At 50.8% G+C, this 14,436-nt stretch overlaps 4 protein-coding genes and 1 long non-coding RNA gene across 5 annotated transcripts in view; 2 read left to right on the forward strand and 3 right to left on the reverse strand.

Moving 5' to 3' along the window:
* Window positions 1-5,929, forward strand: part of LOC6599514 (bifunctional heparan sulfate N-deacetylase/N-sulfotransferase) — a 64,222-nt gene extending 58,293 nt beyond the window's left edge. Inside the window, exons 4-6 of the mRNA XM_026993636.1 lie at window positions 1,672-3,577; window positions 4,090-4,442; window positions 5,479-5,929. Coding sequence (XP_026849437.1) covers window positions 1,672-3,577; window positions 4,090-4,442; window positions 5,479-5,581 — 2,362 coding nt within the window. The 3' untranslated portion in view covers window positions 5,582-5,929. The remainder of the gene's footprint in view (window positions 1-1,671; window positions 3,578-4,089; window positions 4,443-5,478) is intronic.
* A 1,756-nt stretch (window positions 5,930-7,685) lies between these two features.
* Window positions 7,686-8,399, reverse strand: LOC6599515. Its single transcript, XM_002024607.2, has one exon. The coding sequence runs from the start codon at window positions 8,205-8,207 to the stop codon at window positions 7,785-7,787; it is 423 nt and encodes a 140-aa protein (XP_002024643.1). The 5' UTR covers window positions 8,208-8,399; the 3' UTR covers window positions 7,686-7,784.
* A 1,737-nt stretch (window positions 8,400-10,136) lies between these two features.
* On the reverse strand, window positions 10,137-10,408 carry LOC113566730. The gene is made up of 3 exons (XR_003409210.1): window positions 10,316-10,408; window positions 10,235-10,259; window positions 10,137-10,175 (listed from the first exon to the last, which is right to left on the reverse strand). It is a non-coding gene; the product is annotated as an uncharacterized LOC113566730 (long non-coding RNA).
* Window positions 10,409-10,594: 186 nt separating this feature from the next.
* On the forward strand, window positions 10,595-11,156 carry LOC6599516 (RING-box protein 1B). The gene has a single exon (XM_002024608.2). The coding sequence runs from the start codon at window positions 10,634-10,636 to the stop codon at window positions 11,003-11,005; it is 372 nt and encodes a 123-aa protein (XP_002024644.1). The 5' UTR covers window positions 10,595-10,633; the 3' UTR covers window positions 11,006-11,156.
* LOC6599518 (cell division cycle 5-like protein) lies at window positions 11,095-13,960 on the reverse strand. Its single transcript, XM_002024610.2, has 4 exons — window positions 13,746-13,960; window positions 13,424-13,689; window positions 11,922-13,360; window positions 11,095-11,855 (listed from the first exon to the last, which is right to left on the reverse strand). Exons 1-4 carry the CDS (start codon window positions 13,788-13,790, stop codon window positions 11,149-11,151), a joined length of 2,457 nt encoding a protein of 818 aa, XP_002024646.2. The 5' UTR covers window positions 13,791-13,960; the 3' UTR covers window positions 11,095-11,148.
* Window positions 13,961-14,436: the final 476 nt, after the last annotated feature.

Here is a 14,436-nt window from a genome sequence, read left to right on the forward strand (position 1 = left end):
GCTAAATGGCGGGTATACAGGATGCAGAGGATGCAGGATGCAGGCTGCATGGCAGGATGTTGGCGGTGGGCAAAAACCCAAAGCCAGAAACCGACATTTGGCACACACACACTCGTGTGCACAACATGGTCTATACGGTCTACACAGCATCCTGTTTGTGTGTGTGTGTGTGTGTGGGTGTGGGTGCAATGTATCCATAGACACAACAGGCAGGACAGGGCAGGGCAGGACAGGGGCAGGGGCAGGGGGGGGAGAGGGCTGGGGTCAGACATGAAATTCAATCAATTGGAAATTCCATATCAGTGGAAATATTTTAATATTTATGCAAAATATTTACGCACGAGCCAAAGCATTCAGGGGCTACGGGGGGAGGCTACATTTTAGGGGCACGGGAAGCACTCGCTGGAGAAAGAGAAACAGAAACAGAAATAATAATAATAATAATATTGAAATTGAAATTGATTTTATTTATAAGGCCATTCCATTCCATCGAAAATTTATGCAGCATTCTCTCTCGCTCAATGTAATTATTGCCGAGGTTTTTTCCGCTGAGGGCCACTTGCAAATTGCAAATGAATATGCCACAAAGCGTGGCATGCTACCTGTGTGTGTGTGTGTGTGGCGGCATAGGTGAGTGAAATATGAATATTAATGAATGCCCAAAATGGTTCGTTTCGCTGTAAATCATGGCAGCTGTTAAAGTCAGCCACGGCACTGGGATTTAAACTATATTGAATGAATGAATGAATGAATGAATGCATGAATGGACGAATGAATGAGCGTATCGGATGCTCCCATTCATTCTCCGTTTGTGACAGAACAATCTATTCTTGAAAGAAAAACAAACACGACAAAGCACCCCCCCACTCCCCACTCCACCCTACCCCCCCTGGGGGGGACGTGCGATGTGCGTGTGTGTCATGGCAAACAGCTTCTGACAGCCAGATGTCAGATGCAGCTCTGTGCAATGTTCTCAAAGCGAAAGGGAGTGGGAGTCGGAGTGGGAGTGGGAGGAGAGAGAGGATATGCAGCGTCTCATTTGCCCGCACTCTCAATGAATGTCACACGTTTGACAGCTTCATTCTCTTGCCATCTCTCTCGCTCTCCTTTCTCCTTCTCTCTTTCTGTTTTGTGCGGTTTTGACAGTTATTGAGCGTAGATTTGTTACCGTTGGGAATGCATGTGAGAGCAATTGGATGTCATTGGAAGCAATGAGGGTCTTAGCAGAGCTCGAAACATATGCTCAACCAATTTCCCCTTGCTATCTGCTCACCGAAAGGTGAATAAGTAATGAGGTGACGTAGTCCGCGGTGCTGAGGACCATCCACGCTCTCTCGTACAAGCGCTGGAAAGAGACGGCAAACGTTCGGATGGTCCTCGCTAGAGAGACGATGTGGGGACGACGTCGTTCATCTTGCTCTCGTGCTCTCTGTTTCTTACTGATCGGCGAGCGCACACACGAGCACAGCTCTCTCTTGCAAAGACCCTTTGAAGAGGAGGCTGTCGTTCGGCGCTCAGAAGCAAATCGGGCAACGCGTGGAAGGGGAACGAGAAGCTTGTAAGGAGGGACTGTGAGCCTTGGGAATTGTAGTTGTCGCAGATACCTCCCACAGATAGATACACCCATCGAACGATTGCTAAACTCGCATCCTTCCTCTCTCTCTTCTGCAGATACAAAATCGAGGTGGCCGGCAAGAGCCTGCCGGTGCTCACGAACCTCGACAAAGGACGCTACGGCGTGATTGTGTTCGAGAACCTGGACAAGTACCTCAACATGGACAAGTGGAATCGGGAGCTGCTGGACAAGTACTGCCGCGAGTACGACGTGGGGATAGTGGGCTTCCTCAGTCCCAGCGAGGAGACCTTGGTGGGGGCCCAGCTGCGGGACTTCCCGCTGTTCGTGAACACGAACCTGCGGCTGCGGGACGCGAGCCTGAACCCGGGATCCTCGGTCCTGCGGCTGACGCGGGCGGGCGAGACCGCCTGGGGAGCCCTGCCCGGCGACGACTGGGCGGTGTTCCAGCACAACCACAGTACCTACGAGCCCGTCGAGTGGGCCCAGCGCAACACGAACGAGTACCCGGCGGACAGTGTGGGGCAGGTGCAGCTGCCACTCACGACGGTGCTGCAGGACCGCGGCCACCTGGACGGCATCCAGAGGGTGCTCTTCGGCAGCAGCCTGCGCTTCTGGCTGCACCGCCTGGTGTTCCTCGACTCGCTCAGCTACCTGAGCCACGGCCAGCTGAGCCTCAACCTGGAGCGGATGATCCTCGTGGACATCGACGACATCTTCGTGGGGGAGAAGGGCACGCGCCTGCGGCCCGACGACGTGCGCGCCCTGGTGGCCACGCAGAAGAACATCGCGGCCATGGTGCCGGGCTTCAAGTTCAACCTGGGCTTCTCCGGGAAGTACTACCACCACGGGACGCGCGAGGAGAACCTCGGCGACGACTTCCTGCTGCAGAACGTCCAGGAGTTCAACTGGTTCTCGCACATGTGGAAGCACCAGCAGCCGCACCTGTACGACAACCTCACGCTGCTGATGGCCGAGATGCACCTGAACTACGCCTTCGCGGTGGACCACAACATACCCACCAGCTCGGGGTACTCGATCTCGCCGCACCACTCGGGCGTGTACCCCGCCCACGAGCTGCTCTACGTGGCCTGGAAGAAGGTGTGGAACGTGAAGGTCACCTCCACCGAGGAGTACCCCCACCTGCGGCCGGCGCGACTGCGGCGCGGCTTCATCCACAGGAACATAATGGTGCTGCCGCGGCAGACGTGCGGCCTGTTCACCCACACGATGTACATCGACCGGTACCCGGGCGGCAGGGACAAGCTGGACGAGTCGATCCAGGGCGGAGAGCTCTTCCAGACGATCGTCTACAACCCGATCAACATCTTCATGACGCACATGTCGAACTACGGCTCGGATCGGCTGGCCCTCTACACATTCCAATCGGTGATCAAGTTCCTGCAGTGCTGGACGAACCTCAAGCTGGCCTCCGCGCCGCCCATCCAGCTGGCGGAGATGTACTTCCAGCTGCACCCCGAGGAGGTGGACCCCGTCTGGGGCAATCCCTGCGACGACGCGCGCCACAAGAAGATCTGGTCGAAGACCAAGAACTGCGACTCGCTGCCGAAGTTCCTGGTGATCGGGCCCCAGAAGACGGGCACCACCGCCCTCTACACATTCCTCTCGATGCACGGCAGCATCGCGAGCAACATCGCCTCCCCGGACACCTTCGAGGAGGTGCAGTTCTTCAACGGCAACAACTACTACCGCGGCCTCGACTGGTACATGGACTTCTTCCCCTCCGGCGAGGCCCTTTCGCTGCCGCCCAGCAACAGCAGCTCCCCCTCCCCGATGCCCACGCAGGCGGGCAGCCCGCGCTACATGTTCGAGAAGAGCGCCACGTACTTCGACGGCGAGGCGGTGCCCAAGCGGACGCACGCCCTCCTGCCGCACGCGAAGATCGTGACGATCCTGATATCGCCGGCCAAGCGGGCCTACTCCTGGTACCAGCACCAGCGGGCGCACGGCGATGTGATAGCCAATAATTATAGTTTCTATCAGGTAAGGCAAGTCCTTGTCCTTGTCCTTGTCCCTCCTGGGACCCTGGGACACCGCCCCCACTAGCCTCATGAAGTGATTGGAAATCCATCAGCAAATCCCCAGAACAAACACCCACCCAGACGTGCATTCCGGGTTGACCTCAAAAAGGAAAACACAACAAATCGACACAAGGAAAATGAATGAAATTTTCGGTTTTAATTTCGAGCTTCGAAGGCAAACAACAAGCTGCATGCCCCTGCTGGAGTGATGGTGTGCTGGGGTGATGGTGTTCTGGTGCTGCATGCCCCTGCTGGGGTGCTGCAAGTTCGAGTACATTTCATTTGAATTCCAATTGCGGATTGCGGATTGCGGATTGCGGATTGCATTTCTATTTGCACCCACAAAAACACTGACACATTGGAGGCACATGCCACATGCCACATTCCACATGTGTTGTGTTCTCCTAGCTCTAACTGATTCCGATTCTTCTTTCTCCCACTTTCGTCTCGTTTCGTTTCGTTCCGATTCGGTAGGTCATAACGGCAAGCGACTCGGCACCGAGGGCCCTCAAGGATCTGCGGAATCGCTGCCTCAATCCCGGGAAGTACGCCCAGCACTTGGAGCACTGGCTGGCCTACTACCCCGCCCAGCAGGTGCACATCATCGACGGGGACCAGCTCCGGCTCAACCCCATCGACGTGATGAACGATCTGCAGCGGTTCCTCAAAGTCCAGCCGCTGCTCGATTATTCAAATCACCTGCGCTACGACGTGAAGAAGGGCTTCTACTGCCAGGCGCTCAACGAGAAGCGCAATAAATGCCTCGGCAAATCGAAGGGACGCCAGTACCCGACGATGGATGAGCGCAGCGGCAAGCTGTTGCAGCGGTGAGTAAAATGGCAAAAAAACCCCCACCTCCCTCCGCCCCATTCGACAGGAGAAGAAAAAAGTCACGGCACAAAAGGTGTGGGCTGTGGGCTGTGGGCGTCCTTATTCCTTTTCCTATAGGTAGTAGCATAGTAGGTGTGAGGAGTGATTTGGGGCAGACAGCAGAATGGCAAAGGATGCTGCTGCGATGCTGCTGCTTTGAGTGAAGGATTAATGAACATATATGGGTGGCTCGGGCTCTGGCTCTGGCCCTGGCTCTGGCCCTGGCTCTGGCTCCGTCCTTTTTTTGTCCTGTTCGTGTGAGGATGGTTTTGGGGGATGTGAAATGTGGCACTTTGCGGCCGCTAAAAGTGCACTTTGCTGTACTGCGATTTCGGTGTGCCAGCTGTCAGCTGACAAGGGAAACGATTTGCTGAAGGCACACGGAGAAGGACACTTCTGGGGCGACAACATGCCAGCCAGCCCGCCCGCCAGAGGAAGCGATGGACAGATGAACTACTTTGTGAGGCATTCAACGCCACTAAATGGGGGAATATATATGTATGTACATCCCGGCAGCAGCAGGAGGTGCTGGTCGAAGTGGAATAATAGTTCAACGCGTAAGCGGATGAAATGTGAGGTCGATTTGTATGGGAACTGGGCGAAGAGTCTTAGGAAGGCTTATGGAGGGTGTATCGGTGGGGGAGACCGACCGGGGGGCGCAGCTGCATGACGCAGGAGTAGCTGTTCGAGTCGACGACCATGAATAGAGGATATGCTTCAAGTTGGGAGATTCCCACGACCTGTCCCTGGAGTCTTCTGAGGCAAACAAATATGGTTTCCGGCCACAATCTGCCGCAAAAGAAACTCCAATAAAATATACGAGAAAACCCTTCTGACAAGAGATGGGAGCCCGATCTGATCTGCATATTCGCGTAAGAGACAAGCCGCGCCATTTGAAATTCTAATTCGTTTGAAAGCTTCTCTCCGCCTGGCATGCTACCCCCCACTCATCCAGCCAATGGTTTTCCCGTTTTTCCGTTTTCCCTTTTGCAGATACTATCTGAATCACAATACGGCGCTGGTGAAGCTGCTGAAGAAGCTCGGCTCTAGGCCCATTCCTCAGTGGCTCAAAGAGGACTTGTCGACGGGCACGTGATAGCAGCTGTTTGGCGGAGGAGGAGCCGGAGCCGGAGCCGGAGGAGGCGCTGATGGAGTCGGCAGCGGCGCAGGAGGCATAAAGTATCGCAAAATGCGGGCAAAACTCAGGAAACAGTTGCATTGGCTGCACCTGGCGGCGGCGGCGGCGGCAGCGGCGGTGGCGGCACCACAAGAGAGCAGCAGCAGCAGCAGCAACAGCCACAGCCACGAGGACAGCGGCGCCAGTTGGCAGCGCCGTCGACGCCACAACTGACGGCAAACAAAAACAACCATTAAATATAAGATGACAAAAAAAGTAACATAATTAGTCGCGCTTTTGAAATGCATAAATCTTTAATTTTTTTTTGTTTTGTTTTTTGCTTTTTTTGCATTGCTATTGCAATTGCAATTGCAATTGCAGCTAATTAATGTCACAACTGCAGTTGTCAGTTGGAAGTTGGAAGTTGTACGATATACGATATATGAATACAGTTATCCAGCGCATGCATGTGTGCGCGTGTGTCTGTTATGTAAATATGACCCCCGTGGGTGTGTGGTGGTGAGCGAATGTGTGCGCATTATAAATTATCATAAATAACATCCATAACAAGAGGCGAGAGTGGCATCATCATGAATATAAATGTGCACAAGTGCTCTTTGTTAGTTGTTTACTGTATGAATGTATTTCAATATTACTATTACTACTATTATGATTATAATTATTATTAGTTGGTAATCGCCAATTAAGCGCCTAATTTAGTTTTTTACCCATGAATATCGTGTATATTTTGATGACTTTTGTACTTTGTTGTTACCTCAGAGACACACACACACACACACACACACACACACACAATTTTTACGCATTTCAATGCATCCTAAAGACTCAAATCAAAAGCACTTCTCTACTTCTATCTAACTTATGTACACTCTACTCTATCCGTACGCGTATCCGTATCTGTATCTGTAACTGTAACCGTATCTGTATCTGTAAAAGCCATGCCAAAACTGTGACGGATCCTTAACGCCCCCCAAAAGGAGCCAACGAGTGCTACACACAGCAACCAACAAGCAAACACATACTTATCTACGTTTAGGACATAGTGCGAGTATAAGGATAAGGCTGCTCTATCCCATAAGTGTATCTGTAAATGTTTTAAGCCTAAGCTCCACCCTGCAGCGCCATGTAACGCCATGCATCGTCATGCCAACGCTTGCAGCATGCAGCATGCAGCATGAATGTGCGAGTAAAATTGTAAAGCTCTAGTTGTAGACCCTAAGTCCCTAAGTCCCTAAGCACTAAGCAAAGCTCTATTGTATAGTTGGATATATGCGTATTTAGTGTATATGACTAACTAGTTCAAGTTTAGATTGGTAATGCGACAATAATAAAACGCGAACATTATTGCAAGTGTAAAATGGAGTACTACGACGAGTGCCGATGTTCTTCTTTCTGCGATCTCCACCGATCTATTCATCAGTAAAGGCGTTGAGAACTATCTGAATCGCTTCCGTTGGTCTTACCTGCTCACGGCCAACATGCTGATGAGGACTCAGCCACCTCCAATTCAAACGAGGCATTTGAATTGACACCGCAACTGATTATTAACTCATGTTTTTAACTAGTTTTAATGGCGAGAAATTATAATTTTAAATTTTCAACGGCGGCTATCGTGCACTGCACCCCTGGCTTCAATCAGCTGGTTTTGGCTTTGAATCGATATCGATATTTACACCGTGTGTGGCGCCATCACTTAGTCGGATATTGTACATATGTAGCGCCATCTCACAGTCGTCACACTTTACAGAGCCATCTATCGGTGGCAATGGTCAGTCAACTGTCATTAAAGTAATAATCTTGAATTTAAAAATAAACCAAAATCAAGGAAGGGATTGGATTTATTGAATCCAAAAAGATTATCTTCTCGAATTAAGAGTCCACCAGTAGAAAATTACTCCCACATGTGTTTTCCCGACGATTGAACTGTCTGCCAGTATAACTTTTTCTAGTTTCTCGAGTACATTAAACGGATATACTAAATTCGATTAATAACAAAGGTTACAGCTATAGAAATGTGAGCCTAAAATATGGTTGTCTAGTGACAAATGATAAAGTAGTCGTATATTTGAAGACAGTTACAGAAAGAGGACTCGGTGGCACCTTTGGAAGATCTTTATTCAGTTCTGGCATCCAGAGGATGGCAGGTGATTCCTTAATCATTTCAAATAATTTTGGGGGCTTGTAATGGCTTGGAGAACCCGACCTTGATGGGTTGGTGGATGTATAGGTCAATGCCCTCTGCGACGACTATACGATCTGCCTCGGCGGAACCCTTTCCGTGCTCGATATCCACAGGTTTGCTGTAATTGCGCAGCAGCTGCGGTCTCTGGATGCTCGGGCGAATGATACTGGTAGTCGTAATGGATTTCTTCGAGTTGGCCCTGGGCAGATCCGTCGCGGAGGACGTCTCCGAAGTGTCCAAGTCCGTAGTAAAACGTCGTTCCCGCACGGAGTTCCGCCAGTCGTTCACGATCTGCTTGATGTAAGTGTTGTTGATCTCATCCGGACCGGCAGAGGCTCGTCGTCCCTGTTTCGGCTGGGCGAAGCTGACAGACGTCGCGGATCTCTGGGCTTTCAAGGCCATGTTTTGAGCTTCAGAAAATTAGGTGTCAAATTTCAAAAACCCCTAGTCCATCTTAAAGAGGGGAAAAGTCAAGGAATGCACCCAAGATTACAAAAACCAAAGAATTTTGAAAGGTGGTTTCCGAAATATTTAGGCCATTGTGTGGAGCCACAAATGGCTACGAAATCAGATACGGATGTTTATCGAACTGAAGTTAAAGGCCATGACATAAACATAAATGTATATCTTTCACATTTTGTTACCTTTTATTCATTTGCTTTTACGGAGGAAGGTCCCATGCCACCTGGCAATCCTCTGCAAGCGCTGAATGCCCCAGAACGAGAATCTGGTAAGTGTGTTCATAGACAGCGTCTCTTCGCAATCCTAATCCTAGCAATTCCATTTCAGAGCTCCTTTTACTTCGTGTGCAAATGCGTGAGGAAAATCTACCATCTGATGAATGTATATCTAAGACAGTATCTTAAGTTAAATCCGCTAGTGTTTTAGAACCAAACAAATGTGTAAATCAGTGCGAATAAATGCTGGAAATACACTGCATGCCTTTTCTTGGGAACTTATCTGGGGTGCTTTTTTAGCTTTTCATCACCGTCGCCTGCTCTGCAGAGATCATGTACAACCAGCGCTCGATCAAGGAGATCTTTCCGATACCAAAATTGCCAATCGATTGGTAGGACTCTCCCAATCACAAAAAGGCATGCCACGCCCAGATCGTCCCATAAACAGTCGATATATAGCGTACAGAAAAAACCGGTATTTCCACGATGTGTAAATCCCAATCTTTGGAAGGCTATATCTCGGGCAAATAGGGCCAGATCGGTGAAGGACCTAGTCTCCCAGGATCGTGGGGATCTAGACTGTCGATCGGCATCAAAATCTCGACTTCGAAAATGAGGCCGATTTTTGGCAAATTCGATGATGGTTACATCATGATTTTTGGCGAAAATCGTGAGGACATGGATGTCCTTTTTTCTGATGCCAATCGATTGGCAGGACTCTCCCGATCACGAAAAGGCATGCCACGCCCCGATCTGCCCATAAACAGTCGAGATATAGCCAAAGAAAAAATGACAATTAAGGCCGACGTGAAGAGCGAAAACAAAGAAATTTCCAATCGAGGTACTAGGCGAACAGAAATCAGCAGAAAGCAACTTTAGCAAATGAAAAAAACTGGTGCATACTTTTGGGGGCGTACAAATTTTTCCTAAAAAAACCCAGCTACCTTCTGCTGATTTCTGTTCGCCTGGTATCCCAGGTCTGAAATTCTCGTTTTTGGCCATTTCCGCGGACGCAATTTGAGGGTTGTTGTTGTACCCACAGCTCCTTTATTTGTGGACCGATCCCGGCGAGCGACGACTTCCTGTGACCGGAAGAAAATCCTTGATTTTATGGAGTCCTTATCAAGGATCAGGGATCAAGGATATCTCCTCTAGTCATATATATCTTGTTTTCTCAGTTATTTGGGGATGGCCCGGGACGTGCGATGGCTTCCTTCAATCGGAAAAATATCCTTGATCCTTGCATAAGGACTTCGTCATCCCCAGCTATACTTATTTAGTTTTCTCGGCTATTTGTGGACCGATCTGGGGGTGCTATGTCTTACTGTGATCGGGGGAACATCCTTGATTTGATGGAGTCCTTTTCAAGGATCAAGGATATTTTTCCCAGTCACAAATATTTCGGTTTATTGGCTATTTGGGGGCCCCTTTGTGATCTTTCATGAAGTCCTTTTTCAAGGATCAAGGATATTTTTCCCCAGATTTCCCAGGAAAGAAACAAAGCAAAAATTGTTGATAAAGTTTTTATTTTGATCAAAAGGACTTTTTGACACCAGCAGAATTACAAATAAGATTACATGCAATGACATCCTGTATGAGGCCGGACTCCTGATCCTCCTAACGTTTCCTCCAGTTGCAATTGCGCAAGCAGATGGACGATTGTCTCGACGAAACCCACGATGATTACTTCCTACTGCGCTGGCTGAGAGGAGAGTTTACTCCAGAGAATCCTTTGTATAGGTCCTTGCTTACCATCCAGCAGAGAAAATGCTGAGACCTGAAAGAACAAACTAATGGATTACTTATTTCAGTTCGATTATTATTATTGCTTACATCCGTGCAGATCCTGAAGGCGCAGGCTATGTGGAATGTGGACAGCATCGCCAAGACTCCAAAGGATTTTTTGCCGTATGGCCTAGGAGGCTGCGACAAAGAGCAGATAGGCTGGCAAGCGACTGACAGCCTTGAAAAGCCTTGAAAAGTAGGCCATGTTTTCCATAACATTTCCCTTGAATCGATACGGTCCACAATTCTCATTCACTTCCGAGTCTTTGTCGACACTGAACACATATTTTCTGGAATAAAAAAAACCGAAACACATTTGAAATTTGTCTTTTTTGAAAATAGTTAAATCGAAATTAAATTTGAAACATGACCGATCAGCTGGAAGACGTAGAAGAATCTACGGACTTCCGTGACTTAGAAGAGTTAAATGACGACGTGCCCTCATGCAGCGGCACGCAGCAGTACAGGAAGGACCGGTTCGTGGTTAACAAGTGGGTGGCTCATGCTCTCTGGTCCTGGGACGTGACCGTGGACAACTGCGCGATCTGCCGCAACCACATCATGAACCTGTGCATCGAGTGCCAGGCGGATCCCAATGCCAACAAGGACGAGTGCACCGTGGCCTGGGGCGAGTGCAACCACGCCTTCCACTACCATTGCATCGCTCGCTGGCTGAAGACGCGTCTGGTTTGCCCCCTGGACAACAAGAAGTGGGTCTACCAGAAATACGGCCACTAAACCAAGCTGCAAGCTACAAGCTGCAAGATGCAAGCTGCAAGCTGCGCACTGCAAACTGCACACTGCAAAAGAACTGGAACTCGCTCGCGTTGGGTCAAACACGTTGTATATTTGAGAGTTGTAAACAAAATTAAATAAGATTTTCAATGGGCTTCTCCCTCTAATTCATGTTCGGGGCCCAGGAGCTGTTGTGCGGTTGGCCTCACTCCTGTGATCTGCTCGATTTCGTTGTACAGCGAGTCCCGCTCCTCGATTAGGCTGGCGTACTTCTGCTGCAGCTCCTTCTCGCGGTCCATTTGTCGTCGCACATCGTCCTGCAGCGATTCCAGGCGCCGCGGAACGGCAATGGCCTCTTGCTCGCCGAGGAAGCGGAATGTGGACAGTGAAATCGAGTTTAGGTCAATCTGGGAGTAGGTGTCGTGCAGCTGCTTGATGAGCACCTGGGCGCGGGCCTGGTAGCCGCCGGTTAGGATCTTCAGCTTCTTCTCAATCTTGCCGCAGCGCTTGGCCTCCTTGCCCATGTGGCGACGGTTCTGTTCGAGTCGCTTCTCCGCCGACTCGAGGCGATCCTTCTTGCTCGCCAGACTCGCACGCGTGTAGCGGTGCTGGGAGGGTAAGTAGAGGACCTGTCCCAGGCACTCCTGCCACACCTGGGCGTACACATTCAGGGGCAGCTCGCCATGTGACATGCGCTCCTTGACCACCTCCATCTCGTCGCAGAGCATTTTCTTGGCCCTTGCCAGTTCCTGCTGGGAGATCTCCTCGTACGGGTTCGCCTTGAAGTAGCTCTGCAGCTGCTCCAGCTTGTGCTGCGACTGACCCGGCACAGGATCCTTGACAGAGTCGTACACTGCAAAAAGAGACAAGATGAGAATTACAATGTCTGTGGATAAATCTAAGCAGACTCTTCACGTACGCTGCATGGTGATCATCTCGTGCTTGATCAGTTCCTCGGCCTGCTGCTGCTCGGTGAGGTTCTGCTTCTCCGACTGCGGTCGCAGGATCTTGGTGTTGACCTCCGTTGGTCGGGGCAGGCTGCGCTGGATTACCTGGGAGCGCTTCTCGAGCTCGCGCTTCCGCTTCGCCTCCTGTTCGGCCAGGAGGCGGGCGTCGACATCGGCCTGGTCCTCAATGGCGGGCTCTGTGCTTGTGTCCATGGCCTCGCTGTCCTCCTGCTCGGGGACGACAATCTCGTAGTCGTTGCGCGGGGTCGGCAGGGTGGAGAGTCCCTCCCGCAGGGTGGACTTCAGTTGCTTCTGGTAGTTCTTGAAGAGAGCCGGCGTCTCGGTCACGCCCATGCTCTCCTCGGGGTTGATGCTCAGCTTGTCCCGGACATAGGCCGGTGTGGGGACTCCCGGGACACCGGGTTTCACCGGCACCAGAGCCCCCGAGGACGGGGTGAGGAAGCTACCTGGTGTGGCAGCTCCTCCGCCCTCGCGTTGAGTGCGAAAGGGCGTGGCGATAACCGTGTTGGGCGTGGCTATGGAGGCAGCCTTGGGCAGGACCCCGGAAAAGTCCGATTCGTGGAGTGGCGTGTTTAGGCCACCCTTGAGCGGGGTTTCTGTGTGGGTCAGAGCCATCATGTTCTGGGCTTCCTGCATGATGCGGTCGGTGTAGGGAGCCGGAGTCCTGGGCGTGGCCGCCACTTGTGGTGTGATGGAGTAGTCCGCCAGGAGGGCATCTGTCGTCTCGATGCCACTCTCGCCCGCTATCTCCTTGGCCATCTCACTGGCTCGGCCCAGCTTGACCACCTGCTGCAGCTCCATGTCGGAGATCTGGGGAGTGGGCAGCACCAGTTTGGAACGCTTGCGCTCCGGCTCCATGTTCTGCAGCATCGCGGTGGGCACCTCGTTCTCCTTGCGCTGCTTTAGCTTCGATTTGTCCTTCTTCCGCTCGCGCTCCTCTTTCTCCGAGCGCAGCTCTCCGTCGAGGTCCTGCTGCCGCATCTTGTTGAAGTCCGGCTCGTTCTTCTGGAGATGCTCCTCTGCCGTATCGTAAAATCCAAGCGCCGGTCGCTTCTCGAAGGGAATCTCTGCGTTGTAGTCGATGCCCTTGATGCGTTTTCGGTTGCCACTTCCGATGCCAGCGGCGCGCAGCTCGCGCCTCTTCTGGAGCGTGGCCAGGCGGCGGGCCTCCTCCAGCTGCTTCTCGCGAGCCTTGCGCTTGGCCTTCTTGCCCTGGGTGTTAGCCAGACGGGCCCGAGCCTCGGACAGCATTTCCAGCTCGTCCTCGTCCATGTCTTTGGGATCGGGCCGCGCCGGCTTTGTCTCTGGATTGGGATCTATTTCGCCCGGCTTTAGTTTGCGCGGATCGTCCATGGTGTCCTCGCCATCCTCCTTGCGCTGTGCTTGGTCGCTAAATCAACCAAATAATGAGATAAATCTGGAGCAGAACTTACTTAGCAACAAGTAGACTTACAGCAAAAACTCGTAGCGCTCCAGACACTGGGCCGCAGTGCGTCCAATAATGGGCGCAATGGTGCGCCACTGTGTGGGCATCAGCTTGGCCAGATGCAGCAGCTTTTCGTCTTCCTCGCGTGACCATTCGGTTTTCTTGATGCTGGGATCCAGCCACTCGTACCACCTGGCCTTGCACTGTTTGGCCGACTTGCGATGCAGCAGCGAGGCAATACGACTCCATTGGTTCTTGCCATATTTCATGACAGCCGCCTTGAGAATCTCATCCTGCCAGAACACATGGAAAACAGTGAAAAGAATTCCAAGAAACACGTCCAACTTACCTCCGTGTTGCGCCACACGCCGCCCTTGATCATAATACGCGGCATCTTGCAGTTTTAAGTTATTCTTAGCACAAAAAAGTTTAATTTTTACTCCAATTTTAGCGGCTGGTGGCTTTTTCGGCGGCTAAAATCGGTCGAATTCACAGCGAGAAGCGAGATGATTTACCAGAAACTTGTTATTGACATTTCGCACCGCAACAGCAGCGAGTTCCCATCGCAATGGTACATCTACAAATACACATTGGCCACACTTTACTCGTTACTAATGGAAGGGAAAAAGACTGTATATATTTGCTCAATATACCTTGGGCAAGGATATTGTCATTGCAATTCATTGGCTGTTTTTGCCAGTTTTCCACACCCTTTTTTATAGCCCATTCAAAATGACGACTAATTTTTTCGTTGCGCTATGAGCGAAATATACCGTAAATATACCGATGAAAACAACGAACCTAACCTAACCCAATTCTGATAATGAAAGACATAAATAAAATTGATTGATGAATCGATTTTCTACAAGATTGGCAAATTAAATGTTTGTTACATGGCAACTACACGGTAACAACGCAGTTGCTTCAGGCAAAATTAGCATTTCAGGTCGCTTCAGGCGCCAGGTGGTATTTTTTGAGGTCAAAATTGAACTGATGGTATATTTACGGTATATAAAGGTATATTTTGTCAATTTCATCAA

Source organism: Drosophila persimilis, unplaced genomic scaffold (genome assembly GCF_003286085.1).
Source record: "Drosophila persimilis strain 14011-0111.01,24,50 unplaced genomic scaffold, DperRS2 tig00000863-arrow-arrow-pilon, whole genome shotgun sequence".
Lineage (NCBI taxonomy): Eukaryota > Metazoa > Arthropoda > Insecta > Diptera > Drosophilidae > Drosophila > Drosophila persimilis.

Bases quoted from the DNA above. Each gene is read 5' to 3' on its own strand.
- LOC6599515 (XM_002024607.2), bottom strand. From the start codon at position 8,207: ATGGCCTTGAAAGCCCAGAGATCCGCGACGTCTGTCAGCTTCGCCCAG.
- LOC6599516 (XM_002024608.2), top strand. From the start codon at position 10,634: ATGACCGATCAGCTGGAAGACGTAGAAGAATCTACGGACTTCCGTGAC.
- LOC6599518 (XM_002024610.2), bottom strand. From the start codon at position 13,790: ATGCCGCGTATTATGATCAAGGGCGGCGTGTGGCGCAACACGGAG. The intron at 13,690-13,745 runs GTAAGTTGGACG...GTGTTCTGGCAG, and splicing joins GCGTGTGGCGCAACACGGAG to GATGAGATTCTCAAGGCGGC. The intron at 11,856-11,921 runs GTACGTGAAGAG...CTCTTTTTGCAG, and splicing joins CGAGATGATCACCATGCAGC to TGTACGACTCTGTCAAGGAT.